This window comes from Drosophila tropicalis, unplaced genomic scaffold (genome assembly GCF_018151085.1).
Source record: "Drosophila tropicalis isolate 14030-0801.00 unplaced genomic scaffold, ASM1815108v1 contig_859, whole genome shotgun sequence".
Lineage (NCBI taxonomy): Eukaryota > Metazoa > Arthropoda > Insecta > Diptera > Drosophilidae > Drosophila > Drosophila tropicalis.
Genome location: NW_027173353.1, coordinates 10,113,418 through 10,133,350, shown reverse-complemented (window position 1 = coordinate 10,133,350; position 19,933 = coordinate 10,113,418). Strand labels below are relative to the sequence as shown.

The window sequence follows — 19,933 nt, the reverse complement described above, 5'->3', positions numbered from 1 at the left end:
AATCATACTTAGAAATACACCCCAATTTGGTGATTGTGGGAATAATTAAAAAAAAAGACCATCCCATTAATTAAAATTTAATAATTCAATAGTACAAGTGTTCCTTGTAAAAGAAACTACCCGAATAAATAAAAGAAAAACACAAAAAGGTTAACTCAAGTATGGCTTAATAGGAGCTTATAGAAAATTACATGTACAGTATCTGACCAGGACATGGCCAAAACTTACTACGCCAACAAGGCGCCTACTGCCAGCAGGACAATTAGTGCTTTACTTAGATCCTGAACCAAAAACGGCGGCTTTCCTTGCTGTACATATTCCATTTCTCTTACAATGTATTAAAAAAAGGAAAGTATCTCCCCATCGAAATTGGTATTGAAATCAAGACCATCGATACCGGCCTGATGGGTTATATCCTTCAGTAGTTTGATCTTCAACTCTGACAAATAAAAGTCAAGTTCCTTTTCATCCGACTCATAGCCAGCAGGGAAGGCGTTTAACATACATCTATTGCTGGCCTTCTCAAAGGATAAGAATGGTTCCGATGTTGCTCCAATCCAACTTAATGTTGAAATTTGATAAAAGAACTTTGGTTTCTTCTATCCCTCAATGTAAGGAATTTGGCTTTGTTGAACACTAGAGAGGATATGAAAAAATTAGGATGAGCTTTCCATTCGTTAGTATACTCATATGTTTACCATGTAACCAAAGGAAAAGAACACAAAAATAGAGGATAAAGGACTGTCTAAGTCTATTCAGACCAGCCTAATTCTGCTGATGATTAGGAAAAGAAAAGTCTTACCGACATCTTGATGGCAATACCCATTCTAGGTTGGTGTCAATCACATTTTAGAGACTTGAAACTTTGTCTTTTAAGTTAAAAAAAATGTACTATATAGTTAAAAGTTTCTACCCAATAGATTAAAAAGGAAGAATTTTGATTTTGTTAAAGCAGGGGTCAATATTTTCTCTAGATACATTCTTATTTCGTCCCACTCCATTGCAAGTGAAACTTAAAGTTTAACAAGTGGCAACCAGTTGGCCATGGAACTGAAGATGTGCGTCTTTTCAAAAGCAGATTCCTGTTCTGGTTCTCGACCTGCCTTTCACATATTTGTAGGGCTTGTTTGTTGTTAAATGAATCCCAGTTAACTTGGTATTTCTTCCGCATACAAAAATCATCTGTAACTAGATCAGGCCATAGAGTTCATTGCTTTGGAAAGCAGAAATTCTCTTTGTTTGCCCAAGCGAGGAGAATTGAGTGGAACAAAAAAGTAATATTTTGTAAAGAATAATTACAATGTTTTATGCACATAATTTTTGACACTGTTTTTTTTTTTTTTTTTGACATACATTCAACAATAAAACAGCTGCCAGCAGAGTGCATGGAATCGGAATTAATGAATATGAGAATACAAGTACTTTTTTCGAGGTTTATTTGCACTGAATGTTTTGTCTGCGATACTCGCTTAGTTAAATATGAATTTAAATGTGCTTGTAAAATGCAGAAGCGAGAACAAGCCGACCCAAGCCAAACGAACGAGGTCACATGAGAGCTAAGAGCTGAGTACACAGATATAAGATAAATGGATATTGCCGCTGCCTATGACGATAGTGAAGATTCCCCCTCACTCAGATCACACATTAAGTCAATAACTAATGGTTCCACTAACACGAAAATTCAAATCATTTGCTTATACAATCATTTTTGGTTAATTAGTGAAAACTTGCGGCTATTAATTTTTACAAATAAAACTAAAATTACATTTACGCGGCTGTTGGAAATTTTTACCGACAATTGCCATCTCATTGCCATTCTTACAATGTCAAATGAAGGAGGCAACGAATGAGAAATTTGCCTTCGCCATGGTTTATTGGGCCAGAGATTTCAACTGATGTTGGCATCCTTGATCTCAAACGGTAAACACAAAATTCCAGACAGGTCTTAACCCCCCTTCCCCTTTCCAACTCCATTGTCAACTGCTTTTCCGAGAGGGCAATAAACGTTGAGCTAAACGGCTAATTGCACGTGTCCATAGTTTTGGACACACACACACACACAGAGCTCATCAAAACGAGTTGAGAGCAGCGTGCCATAAATGCTTAAAGAGGGCCAGCCGGGCCGAACTAATTTTGGTCAAGAATACGCGTTGGCCATATAATCGAAATAGAAACACAATCTTTGCATAATTTATGCGTGTGTCGTCGTCGGTGATGTTCGAAATGAGTTCGGCCATAATTCAAATCCATAGAAGCTATACTTTTCACATTGCCAAAAGCATTTAACAAAAGCCAAAACTGTTAATCTGTGAAACGATGCTGCCTTATAGACAAATCATAACTATCTTGTTTAGACCGAAGATCCATTGCTCTTACCAGTTCAATTGGAAAACTTGTTAGTCAGGGAATCTTCACATACTAAGTTACTTGAAAAAGAACTAAGGGAATTCTCCATATCATTCTACTTGGACTAAAGTTCGAACTTAATATGTAGCATCTTTTTAAAGAAGGTCTTCTAGAACGTTAGATGATGATATTTGGGCATCAAAAATACCAAAATGATAATAAGATATTTTCAATCTACAAGATGATGAGATCAACAGAATCCATTTGTAAAAAAAATATAGGGACTTGAAGACATATTGATGTATTTTGCATACCCAATGATATATGATATTTACCCACCCACCGTCAAGTGCCCAAGTAAGAGCAATTTGACGCTTAAGCGCACCGCTGCAGAGTGCCAGCCTCAGTTTGTCGGCGACAGTCCAACGTGAAGCACGAGCCATTTTCGTCTACGGTACGCGACCAAGCAACCAAGCAAGAAATAGTTGTAGAAACGTATGTGGCTAACAGCCTTTAGCCGCAAACTTGAACTTGCCAAAGTGAAATATACTTAACAAGTACCTGCATCTACATAAATACAAATCTAAAACGTTGTGCTAATTATAGAGTTTCATAAAGTGCATGTGTCTAGTTGATGCAGAAAAAAAACAAAACTAAAACAAATAAAACACCAAACGATCAATTATTTGAACAGAATGTCATTGAAAATATCGAAATTGTTTGCCCTAAAAAACAAAAAACATCATTTGCTTGCATTGCAATTGAGCTGGAATCTCAAATATTTACTTACTTGACAGCAGCCCAGGGTAGACGAAGTTTCATGGGTCAAAAAAAGTGAGGAAGACGAAACGTTAGTTCCCATTGTAGGCCGCAACATATGGTGGTTGGTCGGTTGCTGGTTATGCTTTTGGCAACAACAATAAATGGTGGGATTAGTTCCGTTTTGGCTTTGCCACTGCCCAGGCTTATGTAATGGGTCAAAGCTAATAGTTAAAGCGTTAGGCATTAATTTGAACGGATGCAAAAATTAAATGCCATCGTCACAGAGGCAAAACCTATTTTAGTCACGTTTATTATCATAACTTTCGCACTCTTTTAAGCCATTTCTTCCTACAAATCTCTCTCTTTCTCCCTCTCTCTCTCTCTCTCTCTGTTTTTCTGTCTGCCTTGGCTCTTCAACTATTTGGACTTATTTATTTTATTTATTTAACTGTTTTTTTTTTTCCTCAATATTTACCTTTTTTGTTTTGCTACGCTGCTTATGTAATGGCCTGGGTAAGCTTGTCGAGCCGGCCCCAGTTGAGCAGTCCCCAATCCCCAATTTTCAGTTGCAACTCCAGCTCCAGCTTCCAGTCAGCTGCTGACTCTCGTCTGCCGTGGCCAGTGTAACTTGCACTTTCGCGTGTGTGTGTCTTGTTCAGTGCCTTGTTGCTGTTAATTTCTTGTTTGATTTGCTGCTAATTTATATATCGCTTGCTCATTTTTTTCTCTCCTGTGCTCTGTGCCTCTTTATCACTCCTTTTTGTTTTGCTTTTACAAAATGCCTATTGCAAAATCATCACATTCTGTTGCCTGTTTTTGTTGTTTGTTTAAGTTTGTTACCAATTGGTATGCAACATTGCGCAAAGTCAAGACTGATTTGCATATAAAAAGCATAGTTGTAATCGGCAGATTTTTATGATTTATGTGCAAAAGATAACTCGCTCTTCTCACTCTCTTTCTCTCTCTCTCTCTCTGTCTTACACTCTCGGCCTGGCTGTCTACCTCTTTCGCTTGCTCTTCTTCTCTTTTGCAGCTGGCCAAACAACTTTCAATGAAAGTGCAAGTGTTGCCATGGCATTGTTCATTGGCGTTGAGAGAGAGAGAGAGAGCGAGCGAAAGAGTGACTGAGAAAGAGAGATGTTGTCGCACTTGAGCAAGCAGGAAGTGACAGTGGTTTGCGGCTTGTGGGAGTGTGAATGGGTTACTAGTTTATTGGTTTATTTACCACTGCAGTTAGCCTCCAAGTTTGTTGCCTAAGTCTTTTGTTTGCCGGACCAAAGGAAGCGGAAACAACGTTTAATCAATTAGCACTTAAATTCATTAGAACAATTTGACACAAGTGTATTAATATCTATTTCCATCTTATCCATATTGATTTCATCAATAAACTGTTTATTAAAGTTAGTTAGTTGGCCTATATCGACCTTCTGGCTTGATTTCCTGTTGTCATTGAGGCTCCGTATGTGTGCTTGTATGTGTGTTTATGTAAAAAGTATGAAATAAATTTAATGCCATCATCGTCATCAACATCACAAAATGAATTACTAATTAATCATACGCCCCGTGAGCATGCAAAAATATTTAATCAGACTGCCGAGTGCCGCGCAATGACCTCAAATCGGACCATAAAAACCAAAAACAAAAACCAAAACCAAAACAAACAAACAGAAACACAAAAATTGAATAATGTCTGTATTTGTGAATGAACTGAGTGAACAAATTCGAAAATAATAGCATCCAATTAAATGTAAGACAAACTAGCCAAGTCGAGTGCTAATACCGATGCCGATTTCTCGATGACATTCGCGTCTTGGCCCTGACCAAGAAGTTGTCTGACTGTGAGAAGAGCTCACCGAGATCTTTTTGTTTCGGTGCGATCCGATTATATTCGTTGAATTTGTAGTCGTATAACTAATGCATTTTATTCGTCTTCGTTTAACCCAGTTGAAAATTCAATCACACAACATGATACTTAAACGACTGCCATCAAGACGAAGCCCTCAGCTAATGCTGTTACTCCCGCTGCTGTCAATTGTGATATTGATCCAATGCAATGGTTCATCTTCGATTGCCATTGCCCCGTCAACCTTTGGCACAGCCATAGCACGGGCCGGCAAGATTTCCAATACACTCAAGGTAAGTACCACAGATTCTTGTTACGTTTGTGTAGTTAAAAATGGAAAGTTTTCTGTCTTTTTGCTTAACGAATGCGCAAAACATGCTAATTTCTGAGAAATGTTCAGCCCACCATTAAGTTATTTTGTTTACTATTTGGTTAAGAGTTTAGGCCACAAAATCAAGTGAAACGCATGCCAAATGCTAACCATTTCTGCTGAGCTACACATTTCGGCATTTCGTTTTGTTAGCTTTGAGGGATTTTGACTTTGACATCATGTCGCAAATTTGTTGCCATTTCAAAATGTAATCCAACACTTGGGCCGAGAGACGGTTACTTTTTGCTAATGTTTTCTTCAAGTAGCCGCCACAGTGGCTCTCTGTAGGTCTATTTGCCCATCTGTCTGTCTGTCTGTCTGCCCATCTGTCTGTCTGTATATTGTGTTTGGTGGCAAAAGTTGTCAGACATTGGTTACTGTCTGCTTGTTTTGTGGCTTTTACATTTGCATATGGCTGTTAATGAATTTTATGGGCCCGATTCTAAAATTAGTCTCACACAAATTCTGCCATTGTGTAGCTCGCAGCATATTAAATTTTACAACATTAAGAATACATTAACCGCATATATGCCAAATAATTGTACAATGACCTAGACCAGACGTGCACATAGAATAATTACTATTATTTTAACTGAATATATTTCAATTAAAACATTTCCGTCGACGCTCAGATAACATTGACTGATAAAAACTTATCGCAAAATGCAACGTCAGCAATAACAACAACTACAATGACTACAACAACAACATACATCTGCACTGAGCCATTGCGTGCTTCACATAACTTGGGCAATAAAAATCAACAACAGCAGCAGCAACAAGACACAAAAATGTACAAAAAAAAAAAGGTACAACCAAAATAAACTACAATAAAAAATATCAAAGAAGTTAAATTCGGCTATGCCGAAGTTTATATACCCTTGCAGTCCTTGACAATAATAATTTCACATGTTCAAAATTTGTTTTCTGCAACTCAATTCATTAATATACAAACAAAACAATTTTACTCTTCATACTATGTACAATTTGTTCTTCTTCTTCCCTCATTCCCTAAGCAAAGCAACGCACGCATACACATACAGTTTATGTAGCGTTGCGTCTGTGTGAGTATGCATGTGCTCTGTTGATTTGATGATGACGTAGTAGGCAGCAAGCAGAGCTGCCGGCAGCGATTGAACCGATTTATATAGACTGTAACTTGTGTTCTATTTATCCGATCAGGGTCAAATTTTGGGATCTGAGATTTTATATCAAATTCTATTATATTGGTAAATTTCATGGGGATACTCCAATTTTTGCAAAAATTTTTGTTCCAGAGCTATATGATATAGTAGTCCGATCCCAAAGATTTTCATACTTTATCTCACCCGGGTAAAAAAAAGCTCCCAAAAAAAATTTCATCCCGATAGCTCTTAAGATGGCTGAGTAAAACGCGTACGCACCGACGGACAGACGGACAGACGGACATGGCTATATCGATACCAGGACGGAAGACCCACCGACAGTCAATAAGAATGACAGGAGGAGGAAAAAGAAGTCGCCAATCCAGGAGCGGACTCCAAGGACCCGAAGCCCCGCAGCAACAGCAGTATCATCAGGACCAGTAGTAGCTGAAACAACTCACGCAACGAACATCGTTGGAGGGAAATGGCACATAGTGAAAAGCAGGCCCAGACCCATTAAAAAGAAGAGGCCAGACGTCATCATGGTGAAGTGTAAAGACCCAGCCAATTACGCGATGGTACTGAAGTCAGTCCACACAGACGCCGGAATCCAGCAGTTCAAGGAGAATGTATGTGCGGTTCGACGCACAGCAGCTGGGGAACTACTCCTACAGTTGACCAAGCCAGCGGACGACGCAACTGTTAAACTGCAGCAGGCAGTGAAACAGGCACTTGGAGACACCGCTGATGTCAAGGCGATCAGCGATAAGGCCATGGTAGAAATAAAGGATCTCGCAGAATTCCACACTGCAGATGATCTTCTGCTCGCCGTCCTGGAACTGATCGACGAGGATTTGCCGGCAGAATGTCACCCAAAGATGCGGAAAGCGTACAGCGGTACACAGACCGCAACAATGATGGTGAACCCGAATCTGGCGAACAAGCTGCTGCAGGCGGGCAAAATACGAGTAGGCATGTGCATATGCCGAGTACGCCTGAAGACTGAGCCGAGACGGTGCTACAAGTGTCTGGACTTTGGGCACACAGCAGCTCGGTGCAGAAGCAAGCACGACGCATCCAAGCTATGCTTCAACTGCGGTAGCAAGGATCACGCTTCAAAGCAGTGTGACCAGAAGGCAGCGTGCATACTTTGCACACGACATAAGCGGAGCAATACGGCGCACAACACGCTCAGCAGAGCTTGCCCGTTGTTTGTAGAGGCTGGCAGTAATAGGAAGGATTAAGTTTCTACAGCTTAATCTAAACCACTGCAGGTCGGCACAGGACCTCTTAAAACAAACTGTGCGGGACCTGAAAGTAGATTTCTCAATCTTGTGCGAGCCATATTCCCATATACAGGACCACAGCTGGACGCAAAACCACAGTTATGGCGCGGCAATTTGGAGCAACAGCAGGACATATCTGGAGAATCAGCACAGCGCGGACGGATATGTAAGGGCGAGGTACAATGGAGTATATGTCTACAGCTGCTACATAGCACCGAGCAAACACATCGACGAATTCTGCAGCATACTGGATGGATTAGTGGAGGACGCCAGAACCCACACGCCAACCATCATAGCCGGCGACTTCAATGCATGGGCAACGGAATGGGGTAGCCAAAGGACCACTAGAAGGGGCAGGGCCCTGCTGGACGCTTTTGCCACACTCAACATCAGTCTGCTCAACGTAGGCAACACTCACACCTACAATAAGGCTGGCAGAGGCTCCGTGATCGACCTCACGTTTGCTAGCCCCTGCCTAGCCCGCAGCGCGCAGTGGGCAGTTTCGGATATCTACACGCACAGCGACCACTTCGCCATTGTGTGCTCTATCAAGAGTTGTCCACCTGCACACACACCAACGACGTTCTACAGCTGGGCCCCAAGCACGCTGAGCGAAGAAGCGTTATTCACCATGATGACCCAAGTGACAAGGAGCAGCAGCGCGGACGCGGACACCCAGGCCAACCACATGGGCGACATTCTTCGTAGAGCATGTGATGCAGCCATGATACGCAAACGGCATGGACTCAACAAATGTAAGCCAGTACATTGGTGGAATGCCAGGATTGCGGATGCCAGGAGGCAATGTCATCAGGCCAGACGACGACAGCAACGTGCCCGCAGAATGCCCACGTTTCCGGAGCTGCTTGCAGACTACAAACGGAAAAGAGCCAACCTGAATATGGAGATCAAGAGAAGTAAAGCGGACTGCTGGAAGAAGCTGTGCGCAGATGCAGATGCGCAGCCACATGGGACTGCCTATAAACTAGTTATGGGCAAACTCGCCAGGCGCATAATGCCAACGGATCCAACCAAGTTGGGTCACATTGTAGCAACGCTATTCCCTTCAAGGCCGACGAGGAACTTAGCAGCGAGCGGAACACCATGTGCACCGATATTCACAGATGTTGGTGAAGTCGTGGAAGCAGGGAAGAGGATAAACGTACATAAGGCCCCGGGCCCGGACGGGGTCCCGGCTCTTGTAATCAAACTGCTAGTTTGCAAACACGCGTCGACGTTTGTGGAACTTTTCAACACATGCATGCTGCAACGGGAGTTCCCTACGAGGTGGAAGCTACAAAGGTTGGTCCTACTTCCCAAAGGTGATAAAACAGATGACCCATCTGCATACAGACCCCTGTGTATGCTTGATGTGATTGGGAAACTTTTTGAGCGCATCATTTGCAACAGACTGGAGAAGGAACTGGAGCAACGTCATGGACTGTCGGACTGGCAGTTCGGATTCAGGAGGAAACGCAGCACTATCAACGCCATCAGTTCGGTGGTAGAGATAGCCGCTAAAGCCATCGAAGGGCAACGCTGGAAAGGCGGCAACAAAAAATACTGCCTTATATCAACGTTGGATGTACGGAATGCTTTTAATTCGGCCAGCTGGGACTCCATTATCGCGTCCCTAGAGCGATTAAACATATCTGAGTACATAATTAACCTGATATGCAGCTATTTCCGGGATCGGGTGCTACTCTACGACACAGCAGCTGGTCCACGGAAACACACCATCACAGGTGGAGTACCCCAAGGATCAGTGATCGGGCCAACATTGTGGAATGTTATGTACGACACTGTCCTGCGATTGGACATGCCAACTGACACTCGCATAGTGGGATTCGCGGACGACATCGCCATCGTCACTGTGGCCAAGGATATACAGCAAGCGGAAGAAAACACCAATGCAGCAGTGTTCAGGATTCTGGAATGGATGGAGGCAAACTCACTATCCATAGCCGCACACAAAACCGAGGCCGTGCTCATAAGCAGCAGGAAAAAAGTGGAAACAGCCAGGATCGAAGTCGCCGGATGCTCAATAACATCAAAGCCTGCCATTAAATATCTTGGAGTCATGATGGACCATAGGCTAACATTCAAAGCCCACCTGCAGTATACCGCAGATAAAGCTGCGAAGGCCACGTCAGCTATAACTCGCCTCATGGCTAACGTCGGCGGCCCCAAGCAACGGAGCAGATGGCTCATCTCGACAGTGGTAAGGTCCATCATCCTATATGCCGCCGCCATATGGGCACCAGCGATGTCATCCCCCACCTACAGCCGGGACTGCAGATCGTCGTACCGAACATGCGCGCTCAGGACCATATGCGCGTTTAGGACAGTCTCCGAAGATGCCGCCTTGGTGCTGTCTGATATGGCCCCACTAGACCTCTTGGCTAACGAGGCTAGAAATAGAGATCCGCCGCCAGTTAGAAGAGAGACGACTCTGACTAACTGGCAACGCAGATGGCGTGACTCAAACCATGGGAGCTGGACAAGGCGCCTTCTCCCCGACATTCGGCCATGGCTTAATCGCAAACATGGTCAGACTGACTTCTATCTGACACAGTTACTGACGGGACATGGATGCTTTAAATCCTACTTGCATAGGTTTAAACATGAGACGGATCCCTTTTGCACACACTGTGCGGGGAATATAGAAGACGCAGAACACGTCCTGTTTGTCTGTCCTAGATATTCTGCTGAACGGGAAGAGCTAAGCCTAGGCATTGGGAGGCCATTTATAGTCAACGACTTTATGGATATCCTACTTAGCTCGCAAAACAATTGGCTAGCTGTTAGCCACATGGCAGCAGTCATCATGCAATCCTTGCGTCGCGCTGAACGCCAGCGTAACCAAAACTTCAGTTCTAGGTAAACTCTAGACGAGGCATACGTGCCATCTCCCCCTCGTGAAGTAGTACTTCAGCGTTGGTTCCGCGAGAGGGATACGGAGCATAGGGTAGGTTTTAGTGCGGTGCGGTGACCACTAACCAAGGTCGATACCAAGTCCCACACCTCGGCTTTCAATGCTTTCCCCCCTATTTAAAAAAAAAAAAAAAAAAAAAAAACATGGCTATATCGACTTAGCTTCTCATGCTGATCAAGAATATATATACTTTATGGGGTCGGAAACGTCTCCTTCTGTGCGTTACAAACATCTGACCAATTTTATAATACCCTCTGCAAGGGTATATCAAGTGCAGCTGTAACTACATGATCAAATCGTATTCAAGAAACAACTCGACTCATTTATACCCGTTAAAGTGTATAATTGGGCTATCGCTTATCAGTTATGGCCAAAGAAAAAGAAAATATTATCAAAAAAGTTTATCCCAGCAATGTTTACACTTTTCACCCCTTGGCAAATTTAAAACTCTCTTCCTGTGTCTCAATAATTATCATCTGATCAATGGGGTTTACTTTAAGAATTCATTCGCTCTGTCTTTTTGTCAGTGTTATGTATTCTTTCACATGTTTACCCACAGAGGAACAACAAAAAGGAATTTCTTACTTGCTTCTGGCTAAAAGTCTTTGAACCAATCTATTGAGTTAAGACCTGTTCAAAAATCATATTATTAGACGCATAGAAATATCAGCAACTAATCTGATCTCAGAATAGATATTAATGTTGCTGGTTATCCTTCTTATGGCCCTAATGTGCTGCATTTGGCTTTTTGGCTCTAAAGGCATTAAGGCAAAGATTTCTTCTAATAGCTCAAAAAATGAGAGACTGTGTTGTTGTTCTTTTAGAAATAAACAACAAATTGACAATAGATCAAGACATCTGTGTGACAGATCTTAAGTTGTTGTTGGCTAGAAACTTCACATTTGGCTAATTCGAAATTTGTTATATACAATTAACAGGCTACACATTTCTCAGTCCGTTTTTGACTATTCCTAATATGCCTGAGTTTGATTTATATTAAACAGGTATAGTTATGGGGGAAAAGCACACAGACTTACAAACGGACTTAGATACAGACTAAAATTGGTATAAAATTTGATGGCTTATTTGTGGCTGTGGCTCAAAAGAGTCTCGACACTGGCCGCGAGTGCAACAATTATTTCCCTCAAACCTCAACGAAGATACCGCAAAAGTACTCGCATTTTCTATTCGGTATAGAAACTAATTGAAGGAATTTCACAATTTTTAAATCGAATGCAGATATAGATTCAAATTGCATAGGTATATTCATTGAAATGGTCAATTGTCGCTGCCATCGTTTCAAGTTGGCCCATGGCATGGCCATATTGGGCCTCTTGTTGGCCATTGGTCTAATTGTTTTTGCAATTTGTATGCAACGGTCTCGACATGATGGCAACAATGAAATAAAATTCAAGAGAAAGCCAACCGAAACGGAGTTAGGGCTGCCGCTGGTGGAGATGGAAACGGAGCTTTATGGTGATGATTTGCCAGATTTGATGTTGTTGTTAATCGGTACAACGACAACAACACAAGCGACAGCAACAGCAGCAGAAACGACAATGGCAACAACTGCAACTGGCAAGTCTTCCGGGTCATTTGACATGCGCCAAATTCTTCATAAAAAAAATGAAGCAAGTAAGTCGACTCGTCGACTTGGGTATACCATACACCAGGCGAAACAAATATTTCAAATTTCGAAAACCAAATGTATGTCTATTAAATTGTTTTTACATGTTTCATAGTATGTGCTATCTCGCTCACTCTACGAACATACGAGCACTCTAGCGCCGCCACTAGCCAACGGCCAATTCTGGCCTTGTGGACTGCTTTGTAAAATACGTTCATACGCATATTTTGCATGTTTCTAGTCCGATTTCAATAAAATTCGGTAGTTTTGTAGAAATAGATAAGAATAAATAGTCTGCCGAATTTGAATGCGATAGTCAAAAATCTACAGGAGAAAATCGGTTTTTTCTTAAATATGGAGGCGGAAGTGGGCGTGGCAAAATATGAAAATAGATGTACCCTGCGCGCATACTAAGCCAGTGTACATACTAAATTTGGTGACTTTAGCTTTGTTAGTTTTTGAGAAAATCAGTTTTGTTTAATTTGCGGGGGCGGAAGTGGGCGTGGCAAAATTTTTAAATAGCCAATATCTGCGCGTCTATCAAGCTAATCTGCATACCAAATTTGATGTCTCTAGCTGTTATACTTTTTAAGAAAAACAGTTTTATGTGATTCCTGGGGGCGTAAGGGGGCGTGGCAAAAAGTTTGAACAATCAGTTTTTGCGCGCTAACTAAACGGGTATACAAAATAAATTTGATGTCTCTAGCTGTTATACTTTTTAAGAAAAATAGTTTTATGTGATTCCTGGGGGCGTAAGGGGGCGTGGCCGAAATTCCAATTAACTCTGTACGCGTGCATAATACACGAGTATACATACCAAATTTGGTGGCTCTAGCTCTTATAGTCTCCGAGATCTGCGTGTTCATACGGACGGACGGACGGACGGACGGACGGACGGACGGACGGACGGACGGACGGACGGACGGACGGACGGACGGACAGACGGACATGGCTAGATCGACTCGGCTGTTCATCCTGATCAAGAATATATATACTTTATAGGGTCGGAGAAGCTTCCTTCTGCCTGTTACATACATTTTGGCGACTTTAATATACCATTTCACCCTATGGGTGTATGGTATAATGACCAATTCTATGAGCACAACAACAGAGGTAAATCAGTGTTTTTTTTTTTTTTATGCAATGTTTATTTTAGTTATTGTTGTTGTGTCGTTTTTCTATTGCAACTTTCTACTTTGCAGTTGCAGCATTGTGAAGTGCTGTCCAGTGCAGCATTTTTGATCTGCCCCGTCCTGCATTTTATTTCGCATTTATTTTTGGATTTCGAGCGTAGCGTGAAAGCGCCCAACTCTTTTTCCTCTCTTTTGTTTTTCCTTGATGATTGCATAATAAAAGTGCTTTATAAATGGCATCATACAATATTTAAGCGATATGTGCATACAAATTTGCAATGCATTTTGCTCCCCTCCCCTCTGTCTCTCTCACTCTTACTCTCTTCTTGTTTCTGTTTGTGTTTTTGATTATTGAATTATTTACATTTTAAAGTGTGTTAATGGATTGCATTGTCTGAGCCGATTGAAAGCATGTACAGTCTGAACAGTTTATGAAACATTAATGGCAAGATTTTCTTGCCAGATATTACGAGTGATTACAAATGTTTTTCATATAACAACAATGACCCACTTCTTGGGCACCTTAACCCAAAACAGTTAATCCGTACAAATTAATTGATTTTACCGCCAATATATAATATTGAACAATACTACTTTAAAACAGTTATAGCTGTTCCAATCGCTTGGCCAAATCGCAGAGAGCTTTAATTGAAAAACTGTTATAAACCAGCTACACCCACATTAGCATAATGCCAAAGATAACGATACAAAGCAAGCACAAGCACTGACCCCCCTCACACACACACACACACATACACATACATACACAATAATAAATTATAAATACATTCCGAACGTTGTGATGCCAACATTTGTATACCCTTTCCTTCAAACAAAATTCAATTACTTCAGATTCAGAACATAATGAATCTATATACATACATATGTCTGAGGCTTCACATTTCTGATTTATGAATTGCTTGACTTGAAAAAGAAACTTTAGCATATTTTTAGGGGCTCTTCGATTGGGGCTAATTAAACAGTTTATGTTATTAGCTTCTATTAAAAATCTCATTCAGAATTCAAGTTTCTAATTATAATATTTAAAAGTCTTCTATAGAGAACCAGCTCTTAGGTGTAAGATGCTTGTAAAATATTAATTATTTAATTTTTTACTGATTTATGACAAACAATTAAATCTGTAAGAAAAATTTAATTGGCGCCTAAATAAATATTTAGGATTTTTGGTATTTCTAAAATATTTATAGTCCACCTTGACCGAAAACATAAACATTAGCTTTGTTCTCGAACAGTTATAAAACAATTGTTAAAATTCTTTTAACTTTATGGCATAAATGATTATAATCATAAATAATTATTGATCATTGATCGATACTCTGAGTATGAAAAACTTGAATGATTGAAAAAATGGTTAGATAAAATCATCTTTATTCTCTTTTTTTACTTTTCCACTTTATTACCCTATTATCTGCAAATATTAAGTGTAAAATAAAGTAATGTTCCCACTATAGTTTAAATATTACTTCAAACTTTGAGAAATTTATTTAGAAAGTCACCTCCTACCATAATATATAACAATTCCAGAGTCCATATACCCTTGTAGTGCGTGCCATTTCAAATTGAATTCCTAGAATACCTAAGACTTGTTTTCCAAATATTTTTTATTTTAATTTTATTATTATTATTATTATAAGTATATGATATATTTAGTTGTTGATAGTTCACACTAACTATTAGAAGAAAACTTCATCCATAGACTAGCCTGGGATTCCGGTTAGGCGGTTCCTCGCCTAAGTGACTGGGCCACCGAAATATTTCACACAGCTTCAAATGACGGGGTATTCTAAAACATATCCAAAATTCATCCAAATCGGTGAAGTTCCCCTTGTTAGACAACTCATCTACCTAGGACTACATTTTGTATTTTAAAATATCTTTCTACATATATTATGAGAAATAAAATACATTTTACATTTTAAAAATACATTTTTAGGCATACTTTTTAATAAACTAGGCTTTCTAATGCAGCCATATGTTATAGTGGATCGATCCAACGAATTATCAATCTTAATCTCAATAAGGCATTAAAAAGATTAAGTAACTAATCTAATTTTATTGATAGAGTGACGTCTCCTACTCTACAAACAGCTGATTAAAAATGAAATACCCTCTTAAAGGGCATATACAATATATAGCCAATTGATGGGCAGTATCATATCAGCCGAAACAGTCGGGGTTAAATTAATTTTGTAACTTGATTGTGATCGATATAAGCCAATACATTTTATATAATGACATTTAGTGGAAAATCAAATAAACACTCAAATCTATATACCTTTCTGTCTGAAGGGTATAATCAAAATGTAATTAGCATAAAATTTGAACTTGAAACTTTTGCCGGGGTTGAAGATTTGGTGCGAGCCAAGAGCAGCAACAACAACAACAACAAAGACATTGCCATCTAACTGTGTCATGATTCACTCCACAAAGCGGATCACACACATTAAAACGCACAACTCTCTTAAGATCGGTTAATGCGACAGCTGTCTGTCTAAGAGGCACATTAAGCTATGCATGGGTAGTGTATATTGTAGTGTATTTTGCAGCAACTTAAACACCTTGCAAGCAGCAGCACGTGATTTCAGGTGTTGTTGCCACTTAATTGTCATTTGCTGTTGTTGTTAATGTTGCTTCTGCTGCAGCAAGTTATGCAAATGGCATTTCAATTAAATGAAATTTTTTGTCACTGGTGAAGGTTGCCCATTAACCAGAGCTGTGTGTGTGTGTGTGGCCTGAACTGTTGGACACATTGTCGGACATTACGACAACAATGCCTGACCTATTCGAGATTAATGAACTTGACCAATTTGGATGAGGATTGCAAACTCGCATGTTTGTGCAAATTGTGCAAACATGAACCATATTAAACATATTTTCTGTTTTTTTTTTCTTCTGTGTGACTACAGGAGACGACAGCATGGAAAACATTGACCTCACATCCAAATTCGTTGGTCCAGTTGCTGCCTTCGCGTGCCATGCGTGTGGTCCAGGAGGTGGTGCGATCTCTGCGGGTAAGTCAACCCAAGACAGGTATGGAGCCGAAACCTTGGCCGACCATTAACAACAAATGTCAAATGGCTGAGTTTGTACGAAACATCTGTCAGCCGAATTCAAGCATTGACCAAACCAAATATTAACTTGTACATTGAGAACCTGCTGGCCATATTTGGATATTGCTGCAGCAGCAATTGCCGCCGGGGCTGAGGTCAAGTCAATAGCAAAGAAAGAGCACCTGTTTGCTGGCACAGTGGGCAAATCGTTTGCAAGAACTGGATTTTGGGTTTTTTTTTGGTTTTTTGGCCATTGACTTGAACGATTATGCAACATTTTCACCATGACCCACATCCATGGGCCTGTTCTATTCAAGATTAATGCGCAGTTCTTGTGCAATAGAACCAACCACTCACAGAATATTTTAACAGATTCTTGACATTCTCTTGAATTTGCATGGTTAATAAAAATTACACGCAAACCACATCGACAAATGTTTGCCCTCTTGAATAAAGAACTTATGAAAATTGAATTTTTGCAGAAGGAACGTGAGATTGTGGCCACCACAACAATGGGCAAGGTGAGGGGTCGCTACCAAAAGTATCGGTCGGGTGAAAGAGGTGGCTACTACAGTTTCAAGGGCATGCGATATGGAGCTGCCCCAATTGGGGCTAGAAGGTATATATCAACCACAAGCGTGGAGATCAATAGCTCATCGCTATGAGTCTTTTATTTGCAGATTTCGTGCTGCTGAACCGGAGAAGCCTTGGACAGGCATTCGCGATGCATCACGAGAAGGCCAAAGTTGTCCCCACAAGAACATGATCTTGGACACATTCAAGGGAGACGAAGACTGTCTATTTGTGAATGTTTTCACAACGCGAATGCCCTCAGATGATAGGTGAGTACGGTGTTTAATTCAGAGCCCTTAACTCTTATACTTGTAATGCTTTTCGTTTAGCAATAAAGTCAAGCTTCCAGTGATGGTTTGGCTACATGGCGGAGGGTTCTCATTTGGCTCTGGCAATTCATTCCTCTACGGTCCCGACTATCTAGTGGCTGAGGATATTGTCTTGGTAACACTGAACTACAGATTGGGTCCATTGGGCTTCCTAACGGCAGGACCTGATGCTCCTGGCAATCAGGGTCTAAAGGATCAAGTGCTGGCTCTGAAATGGGTACGCGACAATATAGCAGCATTTGGCGGTGACCCCGAGCAAGTGACAATTTTCGGCGAATCTGCTGGCGCCTCATCTGTGCAGATGCTCTTACTTTCACCGCTGGCCAAGGGCCTCTTTCATCGTGCCATCTCGCAGAGCGGCTCAGCTCTGAATCCCTGGTCAATGGCACAAAGTTCCAGCCAAAGAGCGGCACGCCTAGCAGCCAATTTGGGCTATGTGGGTGCCAATAACACTGAGGAGATTTTAGACTTTCTGCGACGAGTTCCGGCCATGAAACTGGTGGAAGCAGCTCCCACAACGCTAACTGCAGAGGATCAGCGTAATAATATTGGCCTACCATTCGTGCCCGTTGTGGAGGGTTATTGGAATGAGGAATCACAATTGGAAGGGGAATTCTATGAGCAGCCCTTCCTCACCGAACATCCAAGTGAAATGTATCGCAAACGCAACTTCAACAGCGAAGTGGCCTATATGACGGGTTACAACACTCACGAGGCCATGTTGTTTATAAGAAGTAAGTAGCTTTAATTAAATCAAAGCACAAACACAAAATAACAGAATCTTATGTCCAACAAGGACTTCGCAAGAATCCCCAGCTTCTGCAGATAATTGAGAATGACTTTGGACGTCTGGTGCCCCATGATCTGAATGTTTCTGATTCCCATGATCGAGTTACCCGAGAGATACGCAACTTTTACCTGGGCAACAAGCATGTGGGCATAGAGTCCGTTGATGAAATGATAGCGGTAAGATAAATGACATATCAACTTTAATTAACTTATGAAGTTAACTTTGCGCTGTTTTTACAGTTACTCACCGATCTCATGTTCCTGCAAGGAATACGACGCACTGCTCGAAATCATGCCAAGTTTGGCAATGCTCCCATCTATTTGTATCGTTTCTCCTTCGATGGTGCTTTGGGCCTGTACAAACGGATGCTGGGCATACCACGACCGGGTGTTTGTCATGGCGATGAGTTGGGGTACCTCTTTAAGTTCGGATTTTTCAATTTAAGTCTGGATCCAAAGTCCATGGAGGTACAGGTCAAGAATCGCATGGTCCGCATGTGGACCAATTTTGCCAAATATGGGTGAGTACTGAAACTGATCGCATGTGATGTTCACTTTTAATTTATTTAATTTTACAGTTCGCCAACGCCTGATCATCTAGATGATCCAAATATAACCACCAAATGGGCACCTATCGATCCGAGCAATGTCATGAATAGTCTCAACTATTTGGATATATCCGCCACTTTGGCCATGAAGACAAATCCCGAACCAGAGCGACAAAGGTTCTGGGATCAAATGTATCAGCACTATAATGGTGCGGCTATGTAGTCATAACACACACACACGCACATAAAAACACACACACACAGACACCTACACATACATTCACATATATTTCGTATTGCCATTTTGCGAAAGATGAATATTTAAATTGCAAATTTCATTGTATAATTTTTCGTAGTTTTTAGTCTTTTATCTATATGTATAGCTATATATTTTTAGCAATTATCTTATAAGTCCCGCAGCATTTATATATACGTCACCCACACACTCAAACACATACACAAACACGAATCACCTGTACTTGTACTTGCATATTTTTCATTCTCAAAAATATGTCAATTTCCTTACAAATCATCTAATACCTATTAGTCTATATTATGCAATAATCAAGTGTAAATAGTCAAAGCAATATTTCAATATTTCCCAGATGACTTTAAAACAAAGAAACATAAAAAACTTAAAATTAATAATTTGTTGTATATGGTATATTAATAGCGCTGCCGAAAGGTTATATCAAAAGTATATATACTCCTGGTCAGTAAAACGAGACCAGATGATATGGCCATTTCCGTCTATCCAACCGTCTAGATCAACGCAAACTCCGTCTAGACCTTTAAAGACAAAGTTGTAAAATTGTGAGCTTCTATTTTGAGTTGGGTTGTATATCACGGATTCAGCCAGATCGGATCACTATATCACACAGCTCCCATATAAATGATTGCTCGAAAAAAGTGTCTTTTCGTTATTAAATGGGTTACTTTTGATGCTAAGATCTTAATAGATAATATTCGACAGATGTACCTACCTAATAATGACTGTACCAAATTTCGAACAAGATCGATTGACTTTATTATATTGCTGTCATATGCATATGTATATGCCATAAAACGGGAAATGCATATACATATGTATGCGGTGCAGTGCTCAAGGTTAAGATTCTAAGCTCTTCTTTCTCAAAAATTAGACTTTATAAAGAAAATGTTTTCATGCTTTAAAGTAGGTCATGGAAGAGTGACAGA

At 40.7% G+C, this 19,933-nt stretch overlaps 1 protein-coding gene across 3 annotated transcripts; it reads left to right on the top strand.

The window, feature by feature from the left end:
• Positions 1 to 2,767: 2,767 nt before the first annotated feature.
• Positions 2,768 to 19,377, top strand: LOC137581918 (esterase B1). 3 transcript variants are annotated; one of them, XM_068296320.1, is made up of 9 exons: positions 2,768 to 2,800; positions 5,053 to 5,244; positions 16,354 to 16,458; positions 16,980 to 17,116; positions 17,178 to 17,339; positions 17,400 to 18,133; positions 18,196 to 18,365; positions 18,429 to 18,709; positions 18,767 to 19,377. In XM_068296320.1, the coding sequence occupies exons 2-9, from the start codon at positions 5,074 to 5,076 to the stop codon at positions 18,957 to 18,959; spliced, it is 1,953 nt and encodes a 650-aa protein (XP_068152421.1). In that variant the 5' UTR covers positions 2,768 to 2,800; positions 5,053 to 5,073; the 3' UTR covers positions 18,960 to 19,377. The 3 variants fall into 3 exon arrangements, with proteins under 3 accessions (XP_068152421.1, XP_068152423.1, XP_068152422.1); XM_068296321.1 differs by having other exon boundaries at positions 2,769 to 2,903; XM_068296322.1 differs by lacking the exon at positions 16,354 to 16,458.
• The last annotated feature ends 556 nt before the right edge of the window (positions 19,378 to 19,933 follow it).

Bases quoted from the DNA above. Each gene is read 5' to 3' on its own strand.
- LOC137581918 (XM_068296320.1), top strand. From the start codon at position 5,074: ATGATACTTAAACGACTGCCATCAAGACGAAGCCCTCAGCTAATGCTG. The intron at 18,134-18,195 runs GTAAGTAGCTTT...ATGTCCAACAAG, and splicing joins GGCCATGTTGTTTATAAGAA to GACTTCGCAAGAATCCCCAG. The intron at 18,710-18,766 runs GTGAGTACTGAA...TTAATTTTACAG, and splicing joins ACCAATTTTGCCAAATATGG to TTCGCCAACGCCTGATCATC.